This window comes from Electrophorus electricus, chromosome 13 (assembly GCF_041902795.1).
Source record: "Electrophorus electricus isolate QZ-2024a chromosome 13, ASM4190279v1, whole genome shotgun sequence".
Lineage (NCBI taxonomy): Eukaryota > Metazoa > Chordata > Actinopteri > Gymnotiformes > Gymnotidae > Electrophorus > Electrophorus electricus.
The window spans coordinates 17955811-17972500 of record NC_137509.1 but is presented as its reverse complement, the minus strand read 5'-3'; the positions used below and the strand labels follow the sequence as shown (position 1 = coordinate 17972500).

General features: G+C 37.6%; 1 protein-coding gene across 1 annotated transcript in view; it reads left to right on the top strand.

The window, feature by feature from the left end:
- LOC113583179 (macrophage mannose receptor 1) overlaps positions 1-16690 on the top strand; it is a 27577-nt gene that overhangs the window by 2490 nt on the left and 8397 nt on the right. The window contains exons 4-24 of the mRNA XM_081694426.1: positions 34-189; positions 332-445; positions 704-844; positions 994-1176; positions 1459-1616; positions 1787-1900; positions 3998-4113; positions 4302-4450; positions 4799-5022; positions 5202-5317; positions 5607-5691; positions 6504-6648; positions 7563-7729; positions 7833-7897; positions 7997-8097; positions 8529-8621; positions 8890-9047; positions 12193-12295; positions 12838-13070; positions 13395-13560; positions 15462-15614. Coding sequence (XP_081550552.1) covers positions 34-189; positions 332-445; positions 704-844; positions 994-1176; positions 1459-1616; positions 1787-1900; positions 3998-4113; positions 4302-4450; positions 4799-5022; positions 5202-5317; positions 5607-5691; positions 6504-6648; positions 7563-7729; positions 7833-7897; positions 7997-8097; positions 8529-8621; positions 8890-9047; positions 12193-12295; positions 12838-13070; positions 13395-13560; positions 15462-15614 — 2940 coding nt within the window. The remainder of the gene's footprint in view (positions 1-33; positions 190-331; positions 446-703; positions 845-993; positions 1177-1458; positions 1617-1786; positions 1901-3997; positions 4114-4301; positions 4451-4798; positions 5023-5201; positions 5318-5606; positions 5692-6503; positions 6649-7562; positions 7730-7832; positions 7898-7996; positions 8098-8528; positions 8622-8889; positions 9048-12192; positions 12296-12837; positions 13071-13394; positions 13561-15461; positions 15615-16690) is intronic.

Below are 16690 nucleotides of genomic sequence, written 5' to 3'. Positions count from 1 at the left end.
TGTCTGCCTCCCTCACTGTCTCTCTGTCTCTAGCTATGTCAGGTTGGGACACTGATCCAGTCACTGGTGTGCTGTACCAGAGGAACACTCAGTCAGTACTGACCTGGCACCAGGCACGCAAGAGCTGCCAGCAGCAAAGCGCTGACCTGCTCAGCATTGTTGAGCTGCATGAACAGACCTACATCTCAGGTACATAGCCGCTCAAACAGTACAGCCTAGCAACACCTGGACACCAGGACACCAGGACGTTTTGCATGGGGCATGCAGGCATAGTTGACAACATCTTTGATATGTTGGGTAATGGGTAAGAGGTTCTCCTGTGTTTTGACAGGTTTAACCAACATTCTTGGCTCTTCTCTGTGGATTGGACTAAATAGTCTGGACTTTGATAGTGGCTGGCAATGGAGCAATGGAAATCCCTTCAGATATCTGAACTGGGCTCCAGGTAGGTACACACACATACACACACGCACCCACGCAAACACACACGCGCGCACAAACACACACACACACACACACCTGGGGGTATGCACAGACACATACGTTTGCAGACACACGTGCACACATGCACACACACACAGCTGGGGGTACACACACACACACACACACACACACACACACATACATACAGATAGGCCTATGTACAGACACATGCATCTGCACATACACACAGTTTAAAATACTTTCCTCCCCCAACCTTCAGGCCACCCCTCGCTGGAGCCTGGACTGAACTGTGCAGCACTGAATGCTGGGAAGGCGTCCAAATGGGAGAGCATGGCATGTAGTAAGAAACTGGGCTACATCTGCCGCAAGGGGAATTCCACTGCCATTATACCTTCAACAGGTAAGACATACAGGTACAAACATAAAACACAGATATATGCCAGTTAACATGTGCCATGCTTCAAAGTCCACCTCCTTGTTGTTGTTGTGTGTGTGTGTGTGTGTGTGTGTGTGTGTTTGCATTTGCTTCTGTCTGTTTGTGTCTGGTAGGTAAGGACCAGCTTAGTTTCTGCCCAGCTGGCTGGGTGCCATATGCAAGCCACTGCTACTCTCTCCAGCGTAGTAAGATGATGTGGAAAGACGCCCTGGCAGCCTGTCATAAAGAAGGAGCAGACCTGGCCAGCATTCACAACATAGAAGAGTACAGCTTTCTCATATCGCAGAGTGGATACTGTAAGAGTACACACACACACACACATACACACACAAAGCATGTACACAAATACGAAATAAGAAATTGTGCTTGGATTTCTATGATATTACAGTTGGAAATCTCAAACACACAGGCCAGATTCTTGCTGAGCCTTTTGACGATGCACATTCAAACTGACACTTCCACACCATCCTCTCAGTTTACACTACAACTCTGCTCACTAACTATTCTGATTTGGGTGTATAGAATATCACATCCCCTCCTCTTGTGATTTCTTACACGTGTATGTCTGTGTTCTCCAGCACCCAATGATGAGCTATGGATAGGCCTAAATGATCAGAAGACTCAGAATTTGTTTGAATGGTCAGACAGAACCCACGTTACCTTTGCCATGTGGGTGGTGGGAGAACCTTCACATGCAGTGAACCACAGGGAGGACTGTGTTCTCATGAAAGGAAAGGTACAAGCCCCTCATTCATCTACCATACAAGTCCCATCACTCCACATGCACTTTACACAGATGAAATGTGGAGTTAACACACTGAAGTGGTTATGCCTGATGTTTCTTTATGAAACATTTCAGCGCCAGGCCCAGAAGTGACTGAGGGTATTTTTCTTATGACACTGTAGGAGGGGAAGTGGGCAGACCATATGTGTGAGAAAGAGCATGGGTACATCTGTAAGAAGAAAGCCTCCAGCAAACCTGCGGGATCACCCGAGTTGGTCAGTCCAGGATGTCCCACTGTGAGTTATACACCTCTCTTTCCATCTCTCTCTCTCTCTCTTGTGTACACACACGCACACACACACACACACACACACACACACAGACACACACACACACACACGCACGCACACACACACACACACACGCACGCACACACGTACGCACACACACGCACACACGCACGCACACACACGCATACACGCACGCACACACACACATACACACACATTGAAAAAATTATTTCACCTTTTAAATTCAAATATACTATAACCCCTCCTGCCTATTGAAGACATAAGACATAAGAAAAATTTCTTATATATGATGAGTGGGATAAGGACTTCCTAGACAGGAATAAGAAAAAAAATATATATATATACCTGGACAATATGTTTAGAACCTGCATTACATTCACCCAAGCCATACACATATAGAAACATCCACCTACTACACACAAAAAAGAAAATCCATAAAAGGGAAGGGTCTTTGTCTCTAGACATGTCAAAGCAGAGCTTGAAAAATGAATTTGAAGGTCTTCACTAGATAGTCCAGCATTGTTTGCAGTTTCTAGAGTCACAGGTCAGAAGGATAAAGGATTAGAAGAATAATAGCCAAACGTTTGAATGACTTGAGGTTGGCTTGATGATAGCCAGAGAGGAATGTAGCTGAGGTTGGAACCCTTGTAGGTTAAAATTAATAAAGTAATCCAAAATAAAATCCCTTCTGCAGATTACACACATATAGTAAACAGAACAACTCTAAATGCTCCCATTAGCTTGAACTGGTACCACATATAGGCTGTAGAGAACTTTCCAGCCTATAACATTATAAACATTAAACATTTCAAACAGTAGAAATGTTCGAAAGCACTCAACCAAACATAAACTTACTTCAAGCAGAAAAGCAAAAAGTTCCTTCACAAGATTTTCATCAAACACACGTGTTGGAGGAAGTCATTCCTATGTTGAACAGAGACTTCCTAACCTAAGGTTACCCCAACTGGATAAGAGACCATGATGGTTACAATACTCTAAAAGGTGAAGAGCATGGGTTCCTTGCCTTGAAAAGCTTTAGAGTTCCAAAGTGATGTGAGCAGATAATTGTGTATTTCCCAGAACTCTGGAGGCCACGTTTTGAATGTTTGAATAGCGTTTTGGCAGGACTACCCATGAAAGTGCTGCCCACTGATACTTGACAGTGGTACACCCCCCCGTCATACTTTCTTGGACAATGGAAAGCAATCCTGCATGGGTCATATTTTAGTGCCCCACACTCATTCTGATGCTCGAGACTGCATCAATTCCCATGATCCAAATCCATTTAAAACATGTCTATATGAAAAGGTGCCATCTGGCCAACACCTCCAATAAACAATTGTCTAGACTTTTAGTCTATACTCATTATTAGTTTTAACATGCCTGATATTGCACTGACATGGCACTTCTTTTAACTAAACGCCTTTAACAATATCTTTGTTTGTGAATGAATAATAAAAGGACATAATCTGAAAGAAAAGGTCATGCCTGAGGTGACTCATTTCTGGTCACTCCTGTTCACATAAAACATTGTTTGGAAAAGACAACACATAATAAAAATGCTGATTCATGTTTAGGAAACAAAGACAATGAAGATACAAATCATCAATCCACAGTCACAGGGTCAAAGCACATTACCGGAGTAAAATGCTGATGGTGAATAAGTAGGAATGCTACTGGATCACTTTATCCCAAAACCATGAAAAACTACTTTGTGGCCCCATGTTGCTGCTGGTGAACTAAATTAACTTGTGAAAATTAAGGAATTAATGCAGTTCATTGAGCGAAAGTCAAACCTAGTTGGAAACAACCAGTGATGATAATACCACAAGTTTCTCCATGATTGTGCATCACCCTGTTGATTTCACTAATGATTTATAACTGCTGTCTTAAGTTGATTCAGTTGGAACAAAACATGGGGAGGACTTTTACTTTCTGAACTCAAAATGGCCACCTCTGGTTCCAGCCTTATTTTTTAATATTCATCTAGGTCTTGGCACATCAGCAAATGGTGCAATACTCATGCAATGCCATGTCCATAATGTATTCTTAACAAAATTCTGGTTTCTGTGGTCCCTGCAGGGTTGGATCAGATTTAGCTCTTTCTGTTACAGCATTGCTGTAGAAGCCAAAACTTTCAATGAGTCCAAATCTTCATGTGGTCAGAAGAAAGCTGACCTAGTGCAGGTTAATGACAGGTAATGCATACATTACCAGTGACTATGTTACATCATTATTAATTCAGCGGCTTTTCCTGTCAGGGTACAGGATTTATTTATTTTATTTTTTTTATTTTTTTGTGTGTGTATGTGTGTGTGTGTGTGTGTGTGTGTGTGTGTGTGTGTGTGTGTGTGTGTGCTAATTGGTGTGTTTTTTATTTTATTAGGTATGAGAATGCTTTTATGATCAGTCAAGTTGGCCTACGACCTGAAAAATATTTCTGGATTGGTCTGTCAAATAATGAACGAGCTGAACGCTTCGAGTGGACAAATAAGGAAACAGTCAAATTTACACACTTTAACGTAGGAATGCCAGGTACTTAGATTTAAAATATAATTAATTGTTTACCTGTTATGCTATAGAACATTATAGGATTTTGACAGGATTTTAATGAATACTATCTATTTCAGCCAGAAACACAGGGTTGGAATAATTTTTGTCCATAAATATTTAAGTAGCTAGAATTTTCTTTGTTGTGGAGGGTTTTTTGTTGTTGTTGTTGTGTTTTTATTTTTACATTAATTTGGTTATACCTCATTTAAATGTTTTTACACGTGTTTGAGAAAGAAGCACTGTGAACAGGAATTGCCAAGAATAGTCATATATTATAATATATGAGTCATGTATTATTATCAGTGTCTTTTGTGTTATTACCTGACTTAGATAAGCACCGGGGTTGTGTTGCCATGCTAACTGGGATCTCAGCAGGATTATGGGATGTAATTTCCTGTGATCAGAAGCAGAAGTACATCTGTAAGAAAATAGCAGAAGGTGTTACTACCACTAACGTGCCACCTACGACACAGCCTCTCAGCTGCCCTTCCAAATGGATCAAAAAAGATTCTGCCAATTGCATTCGGGTACAGTACCAATTGCATTCGGGTACAGTACACACACACACACACACACACACACACACACACACACACACAGAGAGAGGTTCTGAATATGACCACATCAATGTACTTTGATCTTTGGCATTGTGAGAGTGATATTAAGCAAAGGGATAATACATGATATGATGAAATGATGCACACATTCATACAAGAAACTTTACCCTCCTCAGGAATATAACAATAAAATTGACAATAAGAAAACATGGAATGAAGCCCGTGATTACTGCAGAGCCATTGGTGGTGACCTTGCAAGCTTCCACTCTCAAAGTGAAAGTGACTCTCTTCCGTAAGTGACATTTTTATGCAGTGTAATGTTTAAAGATAAAAGTTTGTGAAATTACATAGATATAACCATATTCGTACCCCACAGTACCCTCAGTGGACCTTCATGGTTGTATTTTGTGTCCACATTATTGTTACTTCAACTGGTACTTACATTGTTTGTAGTGTATTTATCAGTATCAGCAATTTCTAAAGTAGAAATTTACCAATGATAATGAAGATTACTCCCAATTACTCAGTGCCATTTTTTTGCAGTGATTCCTTGAGATAATTAATATACTGTTCTTTAAAAGGTATAAGTCAAACAGTGACCCAGCATGGATTGGGTTTTCCTCTCTGGATGCTAATATTGGCTTTGTGTGGACAGATGGAACTCCAGTGAGTTTATTCTGAATTACCTGTCTGTCTCATTTTTAACTTTTTTGGCCTTTTTTTTATTTGGTTGGTTAATTAGACATCATTTTGAAAAATGTTAAACATAGACTTATATACACTAGGTGACTTATTACACTTATCTCAGTACCATTGACGATCACAGATACAGATTAATAAATAATTCATTATTTAAAATATTTGGTTAAGAAATAGCTATCCTTTAGTGAAGAATAACAATGATTGCTGTAACGTCATTAAAATATAGTGGGATACATTTTTTGTGTGTGTGTGTGGTATAGAACTATCCCTTATACCACAGATTATTACAGATTTTTGATTAACTTTTACATATTTAACAGTTTATCATCATCATCATCTCCACTTAGTCCATTTCAGGATTGAGCAGTTTAACATAGATTTATCATATATTTGTATAGCAAGACAAAAGGTTTGTAGCTTGGGCTGTATCTAACGGCTAGGTGGTGAGGTTATAGTGGGTAGTGCGTCTGTCCCATGGGGACTAGCGTTCAACCACACTATACCAAAATGAGTTCTTGGACATCATTCCTAATGCTACACTTGCGTACATCTGAAATATGATTGTATAGTGCTCTGGATAAGAGCAAATTCCAAATACATAAACGTAAAGCTAGGTAATGCTGGAGCTTTGGTTTTACTTTGGCAGAAATGGTAGCAGTTTACAAGTATAGCTTTGGGTTTGATTTTTGTATGTGCATGTCTGTGTGCATATCAAAGTTTTTTATGTTCTGAGCTTCTGATTTGAGTTCTCTATTGTGTGTATTTCTGCATATCAGTCGGACTATGAAAACTGGGGCTTTGGTGAACCCAATAATTACAATGATAATGAGCATTGTGCAGAAGTTACCTTATTCTATGGCCAAAGATGGAATGATAGGGACTGTGAAGCCTTCAATGACTGGATCTGCCAGATACGATTGGGTAGGTGTCCCACAAAATTGATTGAGACACATGTTGATATTTCACATATTTCAAGATTGCCAAACAAATGCTTCCATCTACTGTGATGGTGGTGCAGATGTTCTTAGTGCACATGTTATTTAATGCTCCTTAGAGCCTGGCAGGGGGAGTGCAATTTAGGGTTTGAACCTCCTTTAAATATTGAAACTATCGTTCTAAATGTTTAATAATTAGGCATTTACAAAAAGCACATGCGGTGTAGCTGAGTTTCTACATTTAATGTTTTGAGCAGTAATTGCTTTAATAATGTTCTTAAAAGGTCAAAGCCCCAGACATCACATGAATGTGTCTCTTAGTTAGCTTAATCACATTTTATTGTCTAACATCTGCTATGGTGAGAAACATGATTAATCAGTAAGGACCATGCATTTTTTTTCCATTTCTGTTCAAAAATAAAGCCAGATGCATTGGTGATGGAGCTTCATCCAGAAATATGTTTCTAAAAAAATAAGCAATATCTTGAATTCTGACAAAAAGTCAAAACCAGTGGAATGGCCATAAACGTATATGTCTATTAATGTTAAGATTTGTTATCATTAGATTATGTCTTTAATTAATGAATGACACTACAAATGCTTTTAGTAGTCTACTACCACTGAATTGCACTTTACAATTTACATGGTGATTTCATTTAGTATTTTCCTTCATCCCCTTTGAAATTAATTCCTGGCTATGTCACTATGTCACAGGTACAACTCCCAAACCATCACCTACAAGTACCCCCCAAGGTAATAATTTTAACCTTCATTGTGTATTTAAATTAAACTATTAGAATCAGCATATAATTAACATTGAATTGATTTTCAAATCCTCATTTGCTAGACCTATTTTTAGTAAATGTAAGGATCTCTGTTTTGGTCCTTTCCACTCCATAGCAGATTTTAACATAACTGCTGATGGCTGGATCGAGTTCAGTGGTTATCAGTACTTCATCAATAAAAATGCCCTATCAATGGAAGATGCTCGTGACTTTTGCAAGAAGAACCACTCTGACCTCATTGTCATTACTGGCCAAACTGAGAGGAGGTTTATTTGGAAACAGGTAAAGGACACAGTCTAAGTCATTTCATTCTAAATATATTTATTGTAACAGATAATGATGATGTTGAAGCCATTCATAGTGTTATTTAAATTCCTTCTTGTAGATTTCAAGGAGCTTAGAGAATCAGTACTATATCGGAATGACAGTTGGACTGGATAAATCTTTTAGGTAATACTTTCCAATACGTAACACTAAATGAAGATTTACGTACTAATGAAATATGTTTCTCTACTAGGTGATTAAACATTTCCCCATGTTTTTTTCTAGTTGGTTAGATGGGTCCCCAGTTGTCTTTACAGCATGGAACCAAAATGAACCAAACTTTGCCAACAACGATGAGAACTGTGTAACCATTTACAAGGATATGGGTAAGAGCAATTATTCTACAATGGTTCTGTTTTATGATTCCAGATATTGCCATGTTTGGTAGAGCATACATCCAAACATCTATCAATCTCTATCAATCAGGCTTCTGGAACGATATTAACTGTGGAGTACAATTACCCTCTATCTGTAAAAGAAGCATTAATTTCACCCCCAATACAATGGCACCTGTAACTGCACCAACAGGAGGTTGTGCTCCTGAATGGATCTCCTTCCAGGGAAAAGTAAGTGAATTCCCAGTTATAGAAACTATAATATTGTAAAACTATAAGCAAATAAAACTAATAACTAATCAAAAAAGAACAGCTCACAATTTAATTCTATATGGAAAATAATATGGCAACACTGGCAATTAGAATCTAACATTACCTATTTTACACAATTTTAATTTCCTTCTAGTGTTATAAATTTTTAGGGAAAGATAATGAGAAAACATGGCATGATGCTAGGCAATTCTGCATCTCTCAAGGAGGTAACTTGGTTTCCATTGGGAGTCAAGCAGAACAAGGTAAACTTTAAATTAGAATTCATAAACTCTCTTTAAATATGCATGTCTACACTTAAAATGCATACCTCTGTTTGAGCGTATACCAAAAACACGAATCAAGCCCTTATTGTCCCACTACCTTTGGTAGGTATTGTAAATTATTTTTAATATCTTTAAAATATAATTAAATGTATAATGGAACTGACATTTATTTCTCAAGTCTGTGTGTTGGTCAGATCTTCAAAGATTTCTGATGGGTTTCACTTAAAGGAAAAATTTATCTTGTCAGCATTCCTCACTACCATGATGTTCACTACATATGATGACATGTGGATTGGCTTGAATGATGTCAACTGGGAGATGCGCTTCCTGTGGACAGATGGCAAAGGTGTCCAGTTCACCAATTGGGCCAAAGGTCATCCAGTGTCAGTCCCATATGGCCGCACAGTATTTGGATCAAATGCAAGTGCCTTTTTCTTATTGGAAACTCATAATTCTACACATTTGCACATTCTCTTATACATGCTCCTGCACATCTTACACGATACGTAATAATCAGCTGTTTGCCTGATTACTAATTCTTGTTACTTCGTCCACTTTCATAAGTATGATGCATATCGGTGCTAAATAAAGTCTTGTCTTTAGCAAACCATCATAAAAAGCACTGAACCTAAACAATTCAGCATGAACCTAAACAATTCAGATCACGACTGTAAATTAACAAAAAACTTGTAGGAAAATGTAGGAATTTTCCTTAGCCCTCAATTGCTCAAGTTGTACTCTCATAATTGTAAATTGCTTTGGATAAAAGCATCAGCTAAATGTACTCAAGTTGCTTCTTTGGATCAGTTTGTGATTAGTACTATTTCTGGGAGTTACCCAAGATCACTTACTAGACACTGTTCATTGCATGTAAATGTAAATTGATCAGCCCTTAGATTTGTTACGCTATGTACACAAATTGCACATTTGTGAAAAAAATATCAGGAGATGGTAACTTCTCTGCATTAGTGTTTATATTGCCCGGTCTATTGAAGATCAAAATGTTTTGGGCACTTCCCAAACCTTAGGTCTAACACATTGATACTGATGTGAAAAGCATGTTGTAATATATAGATTATATAATAAATGTGTTGTCCATTAGGCGTCATGCATATATTAGAAACTCTAAATGGTCTAAAAGGTATTTCTGATGTGACAGTTTTATTTTCAAGACAGAATATTTAAAAAAAACAAAAACAAATCTATTTAAAACATGTATGCACAGCACTTACAGGATTACGCCCACCAGCATCAGTGCTGAGATTACCCATGACAAAGTTTACTTTGATAATAGCCAGGCTCCATAATTATATAAAATTATACAGATACTGTTACATCTAATATATTGTTATTTTACACATAAACCATTTTTAACTCTAATAATATTTTATATTATTAATACATATTTTATAATATTAATACATTTGAAGTTGATGAATATTGTTCAGACTATTTCACACACAAAATTTTCAGTGGCCATTTGCTCAGCCAAGATGATCACTGAAAGTCAGAAATCACTGAAAGTTGCCAAAAAATACAGTTTAGTTAATCAAGCTTTTAATAATAGTTAATATATAAACACAATACTGACACGGCACTGATATGGTAAAGATAATATCTTTTGGTTATTATGCTTTTCTCTAGCACATAGCTCTTTAATTTCTATTATGGTAGACATTTACAAATTAACAAAAAAATGAACAAATTACAATTAACAAACAAATGTTAACAAAGATTAATAGTATTCCAATTAATGGTAAAGATTTGCAAACCATTGCTTTGTTGTTTACTTGTCACTATGTTGGCTAGCTGCCTAGCTTGCTCAGTTGAGCTACAGAAGCAGCATAGAAGTATAGTTCACAGATAAAGATGGTTCAATGTTATGGATATGTCAAAAACTGCAGGATGACTTAGAAGACTTGTTCATGAATTAGGACTGAATATCGATTTACTTGGGGAAAGACAGTGGTAAGACGTGATCCAAAAACAGGCAGTAGTCAGAGGTGATACAGAGGCTGAACAAACAGGCAAGGTTGTCCAATGTGAAGTCAGGTACAGGCATGGGTCAAAACCACAGTAACAATAAACATGTTGACAGGGCAAAATCAGGTAGAAAACATGAGAAAAGCAATCCAAAACAAATGCTCAGTGCGAATAATGAAATTGCTATACTTTGCACTGGGAAAGAGTAACAGCTTATCTTAAATACTAAATGGATAATTTGAGTCTGGTGTACTCAATATTCTGGAGATGCTAATCTCTGGTGTTCTGCCGAGGCATGATGGGAATTGGTGTCCGGGCTGTGTCACAAGACAAACATTTAGGGGAAACGATGAAAAATAATGAGAAAATAATGATTGGATACTAGGAATTGCACAGTGCACAACCAATAATACAAATATAAAACAAACTAAATAAAGGCAACATAAACAAGATTAGATAATTTTGGAAAACCAGCAGCAGAAAATTTTGGAAAACCAGCAGCAGAAAATGTTGCAGTTTTTGTAATTTTGCTTAACCGCTAGTGGGCCATTCAGAAAATGTCATCATGGGTGGCAGCATGTGGTAGGCTACCAGCTTTGTCATGATCTGTCCAGCCGAGGTTCACCATCCTATCGCTATCTACATTGCCATGACCAAGCTAAAGCCAGTGTACAAATGTTAAAATGATGTCAGTAAGTTTATTTGAGGCAGGCTACAGCCATCATCTCTGTATTTGGTCTTTTTCAAGAATGACCAGACGAGTAAATGTAAAGATGTGAAAACCATTTTAGTCTGGTCAGGTTTAGCAGTATATTTTGAGTGCAAGTCATCTTAAAAGGCTTGTCAAAGAAAACTATGAACAGAAGGTAAAGGTCTATCTCCTCAGTATCAGATAAAGTTAGATAACCAGATAATTTCCTATGAAATAGTTCTAATTATCTAATTTATGACAGAATAGAAGCTAGCTTGACTAAATTGAAGTTTGAAGCTACAGTAACATGAGTTTGCTAATCCTATGACATCTATTTAATGTGCAGTACCCTTAGCTATCTTATTTTTGTAGCAATGTTTTTTTTTTAATTATTTAACAACCTCAGTATTCAAATGATCCAGTGATATATGAGAGAAGATGTGTGTAGGACCATATCAGATAACAAACATTTTTGCTAACACATGGTGTGATTCTCAAGTACCCCATTATTCTCAGTAAAAGAAAGCCATTTAGATCCAGAGTACCTTATTTACATTTACGGCATTTTGAAGATGCTCTTATCCAGAACTACTTACAAAAGTCCTTTGTCATTTACTCATAGAATACATATTAACCAGTAGAGTAGGGTAGAGTCCAATATACCAATGAACTAGAATACTTATTTGGGTATAACAGCATGGTCCCAATGACTGAATGACAATACAACTTCAGTGGTCTATACTCGAACAATATATAACTTACAACATTAAACAATGACTCTGAATCCCAGAGGTAATGATGTAAGATGTTCTACCAATATGACCTAACCATTGATTGTGGACAATAAATTACATAATTAATCATCATTACCTGCAGTTTGACTGTGTCATTATGGTGAGGAAGACAAACAGGATCACTGGCATGTGGAAGGTTGAAGACTGCAATGAGAAGAGAGGTTTCATCTGCAAGAGGAACATTGGTGAGTAGTAGTTTTAATCCTAATCAGCATAGATGGGCAGTATTTTAATTATATGTATTACATTTAAATTATTTTTAATTTGCAATTAGATGGAATTTGTAGATTATGTGTAATTGGTTATCACATCTTTAAATCATTGGACTAGTGCGTTTGGACTTTGAATTCAATTTATGTTAACCCTGAACAATAACCATTTTAATCCAGTTCATTTTGAATACAGTGTTTGAAATACTTGTCGGTAGTGTGTTAATGAGTACAATTACACAGGAGCTTGATGCTGTGGTGTAATAACATTAGCTTTGTAAAAATATTCTGGGGTCAGTTTTCCTAAATTGATTGTTCAGTCTATGGTAAGGAGAATATTTACAAATCATCTGTTGTAATTAAATGTTTGGCATAAATATTTTGAACATATTACATATAATTTTTTATTTGTATCAAGATGCACTTTTCTACTAGTTATATTCTTATGCCCACGATGGTAGCTGGTACAACAATATTGCTAAACCCACTGCATCCCATGTCTGCTTGATCTGTTTCAGACTCTCAAATCCAAGTTCCAGTGACATCGGCATCACCACAGGCATATTTTGCGCTGGGAAACAACTCATACAAGCTACAGACGGAGAAGATGAACTGGGACGAGGCCAGGAGGCAGTGCAGGGCGGACGATGCTGACTTGGCCAGTGTTCTGGACTCCATCACCCAGGCTTTAACAATTCTCAGGATTGACAGATCCAAACAGCCTACGTGGATCGGCCTCAACAGCTTCTTGGTATGTATGTTAGTCTGTTTTGCAGAGATGGAGCCACTGAGAAGGGCCAAGGCCTAATGTGGCTGTAACTGAGAAATTTGTTTTTTCTTGTATCGCTTTTATGTACAACCCTAATAGAAAAACGAGGAAATTCTAGACCAAAAATGTAGAAGCACACACATCCTGCATGATATGCCAACACGCAACTGCTCAATGCTCGTCATGTATGATGCCATGTACAAGTATTCCAGTACACACCTGTAACCCCCCCCCCACACACACACACACACACACACACTCTCTCTCTCTCTCTCTCTCTAACTGAGTATGTGCTGTTGTTTGCAGACAGAGGGGCAGTACCACTGGGTCGACAACTGGATGCTGAGCTATGTTAACTGGGGAAAGGGAGAGCCGAGTCAGAACAAGGCCTGCGTGTATATCGACACGGATGGATACTGGAAAACAGCAAACTGCAGCAATACCTACTACTCTCTCTGCAAGCGTTCCCCAGGTAGCCCAGTGTGTTTTACCATGTGATATATGGTGCTACCACATTTTGTCCTAATTCGCATATGACGTTGGCAATGCTTAACACCACACCACACATTGCTGGTCTGTTTTGACTGAGCATAAAGACAGACTTTGCAATTGCAATTGTAGGAGTACACAGAGAGGAAAGTAACTTGCTTGAGCAGGATACCAGACCTTCTCCCATAAGAAATGTTACAGAGCAGATGCAATTTTGCTGCTCTGCCATATTTTAGATGTCATCAACTCAGCACAGCCAAGCAGACCACTGCAGTGTTTCTTCTAGCATTTTTTTTTCAGCATTGGTGGCAGGCCTGTGAATCTAGCTAGTTTAATCTAGCTTCTTCTTATCTCTTCTCTCTGTGCCTCAATTCCCATTCTTTTTTCTTGTTCATTCTCCTCACTCTCAAATTCTGAATGTCCACCATGCATATGTAACCCATGGGGATGCTTGCTAAAAGAATTGTGGGAATGTGGTACATTTTAAAAACTCAAACACATTCATCCCCTCAATCACTGGTAAACATGGAAGTGGTCAGTTTGATGCCATTACTATATATCTTCATTAAATTATATCAAATTATCATACTGTTCAGCTGCTTACTGAGTTAGTACCAGGGGACGACATTGTAAAAATATTGAGAGTAATTTATGACAGTGATTATTTGTTAGTCAGTGTTTAGTTTACCGAAAAAAAAAGTGATGACATTGCAAATGTTTTACAGCATATCTTTATATTTCCGTCAGGAGTGGAGCTTGCATGTTCAGTATATGGGTACAACTGAGAAAGCCTAGATACAGGCTGCAAACATTGCACAAAGCATACACTAACCAAATATATAGAACTGAACATGCAACCCTGGTAAAAGAAATTACAGTGCATAAGATATATGAGGAATCACACAATAAAGTTGCTACTTTGTAAAAAGCAACAATATTGGGGCTATATGAACATTAATATACTTATCTATTTTTGGTGTTCAACCAAAAATGCATTTAACAAGCAGTAGTTTAGATAGATGTGTTTATTTTTACAGGAACAAAACGAATGTAAAAGATGAACAGCAACACTACACAAAAATAAGACAAAAAGGAGCACATGTGTTAGCAAGACAGCTAACAATATCATACACTAGATCAAACATCGACACAGCACAATGACTGAACAGAACCTTAAACATACATGCTAACAAAGGCAACAACTAGGGACAGGTGTGACACATTAATCAGTTAAAAAGGGAGGGGCGGGACGAGAGATCCACACACGCACGTGAAGTCAGAGGAATATGTGGAGGAGTCTAGGATGAATGGGCCATGCTGTGACATATCAGTTCAATGTTTAAACACAGCATGTTCACAAAGGTTTGTATTTTTCTGCATAATTTGCCATGGGTGCAGGGTATATATTATGTAAAGTCAAAGTCAAATGTATTTATATAGCATTTTTACAACACTCAAAAAGCAGTTTTACGAATGTTTGGCTCCAGATCCTTAATGAGCATGCCAGAACTGCAGCATTTGCTGGGGAATGCAAAGTCATTCCTTTTTTTTTAACACAGCCTTTTAAGGGTGCCATATTTTACTTTGAAAATGTAAATCAAATATTTAAGTAGCTAAAATATATAAACACCACAAAATTTAGCTGTCATAGTCTTCCACACGGTGCATCTAGTGCATCTGAAGAAGTGCATAGATGTCAAGGAACATGTCAATACATTAGTGGTATCTTAAAGTTTTAAAAGCAAACTTTCTGTTTTTTCTTTCTTATGTGATTTACAAACTGAGAAAAAATCAGAAGATTAGAAGCAGCCATGAATTTGAACTATACCTTTTTTCAGTGTATGTACCGCAACAAGCTTCTTTCATTTTGTTCTTTGTCTACAGATGTTGCCCCCTCTGAGCCTCCTCAGCTCCCTGGAAACTGCCCTGAACCAAAGCGACACAAGACCTGGATCCCATTCCGAGGACACTGCTATGCTTTCATGGCCTCCAGGAGGGAGAACTGGGCCCACGCTACAGTAGAATGTATTAGAATGGGTAGGCCCATCGCTATTATCCCATCCAATAACAAACAGGAGACAATAGGTCACCCATGTAAAATATGGTTCAGTGGGAAAACCCAATTAATCATCAATAAAACAGAGAGGTTCATAAACCAGTGGCAGATACATCACAGGATGATAGATAGCCTCAAAATGGACAATTTTGGATAACTGAGATCATAGAAGGCAACCATAAAAAAGTTCAGACCAGGAGGTGTTCCATAAGGCAAATTAACACAATAAGCCAGTCTCACTGAGACAAGTCTGGTTCATTTTATTCAATTTTAACAAAACTAGAAACGAGGGACAGGTGTGGAAACTCAAACGAGGGTGGAGAAAACGAAACTACAGAACGGAACTAAAGTACACAAGACAGGGAAAACATGGAAGCTGGGAGGGACTAATTGTGACAATAATTATTCAACTGTATTTCAAGTAAAAAATATATATATATGCATATATATAATAGACTTAAATTTTAATTTTGAATAGTTAAAAGCTTCAAGTGTTACAGGAGAATACAATCAAAAATGGACAACTAAATTCTTTGGTCAATTCCAAATAAATAAAATGGGTAATACAAATATAAAAGTCTTAATTCTGACCAGTCAAAAGATTTCAAGTTGTACATTGTCATAGGCAAAGAACATGCAGGAAAAAAAGGAAGACACAAACACAAGTCTTCAACTGAAGAGTTCAATGAAACTAATTGAAATGAAACTGAACATAAAATGCACTAACAAGAACAAAAGAAACCGACATAACATTCACAGTGACTGACAAGGTCATAATAAAAAAGCAGCTTAATTAGGGAACAACGTAATAACATCACCCACAGGTGGCAGCTGGTGTGGCAAATGAGGCACAACACACATCACCTGAGGGAGGTGTAGTGAGAAATCGGAACAAATGCACATGTAACATATGACATTACTGGAGGTTATGGGAGGTTATGGGGGGTGTACCCTAGCATACAGAAGAACGCAAAATGTTTTAGTCACCTCCGAATAAAATGAAATCTTAATTCTAAAATCTTAACTCTCAGACTAAAATCTTAAAGCTTTCAGGTTT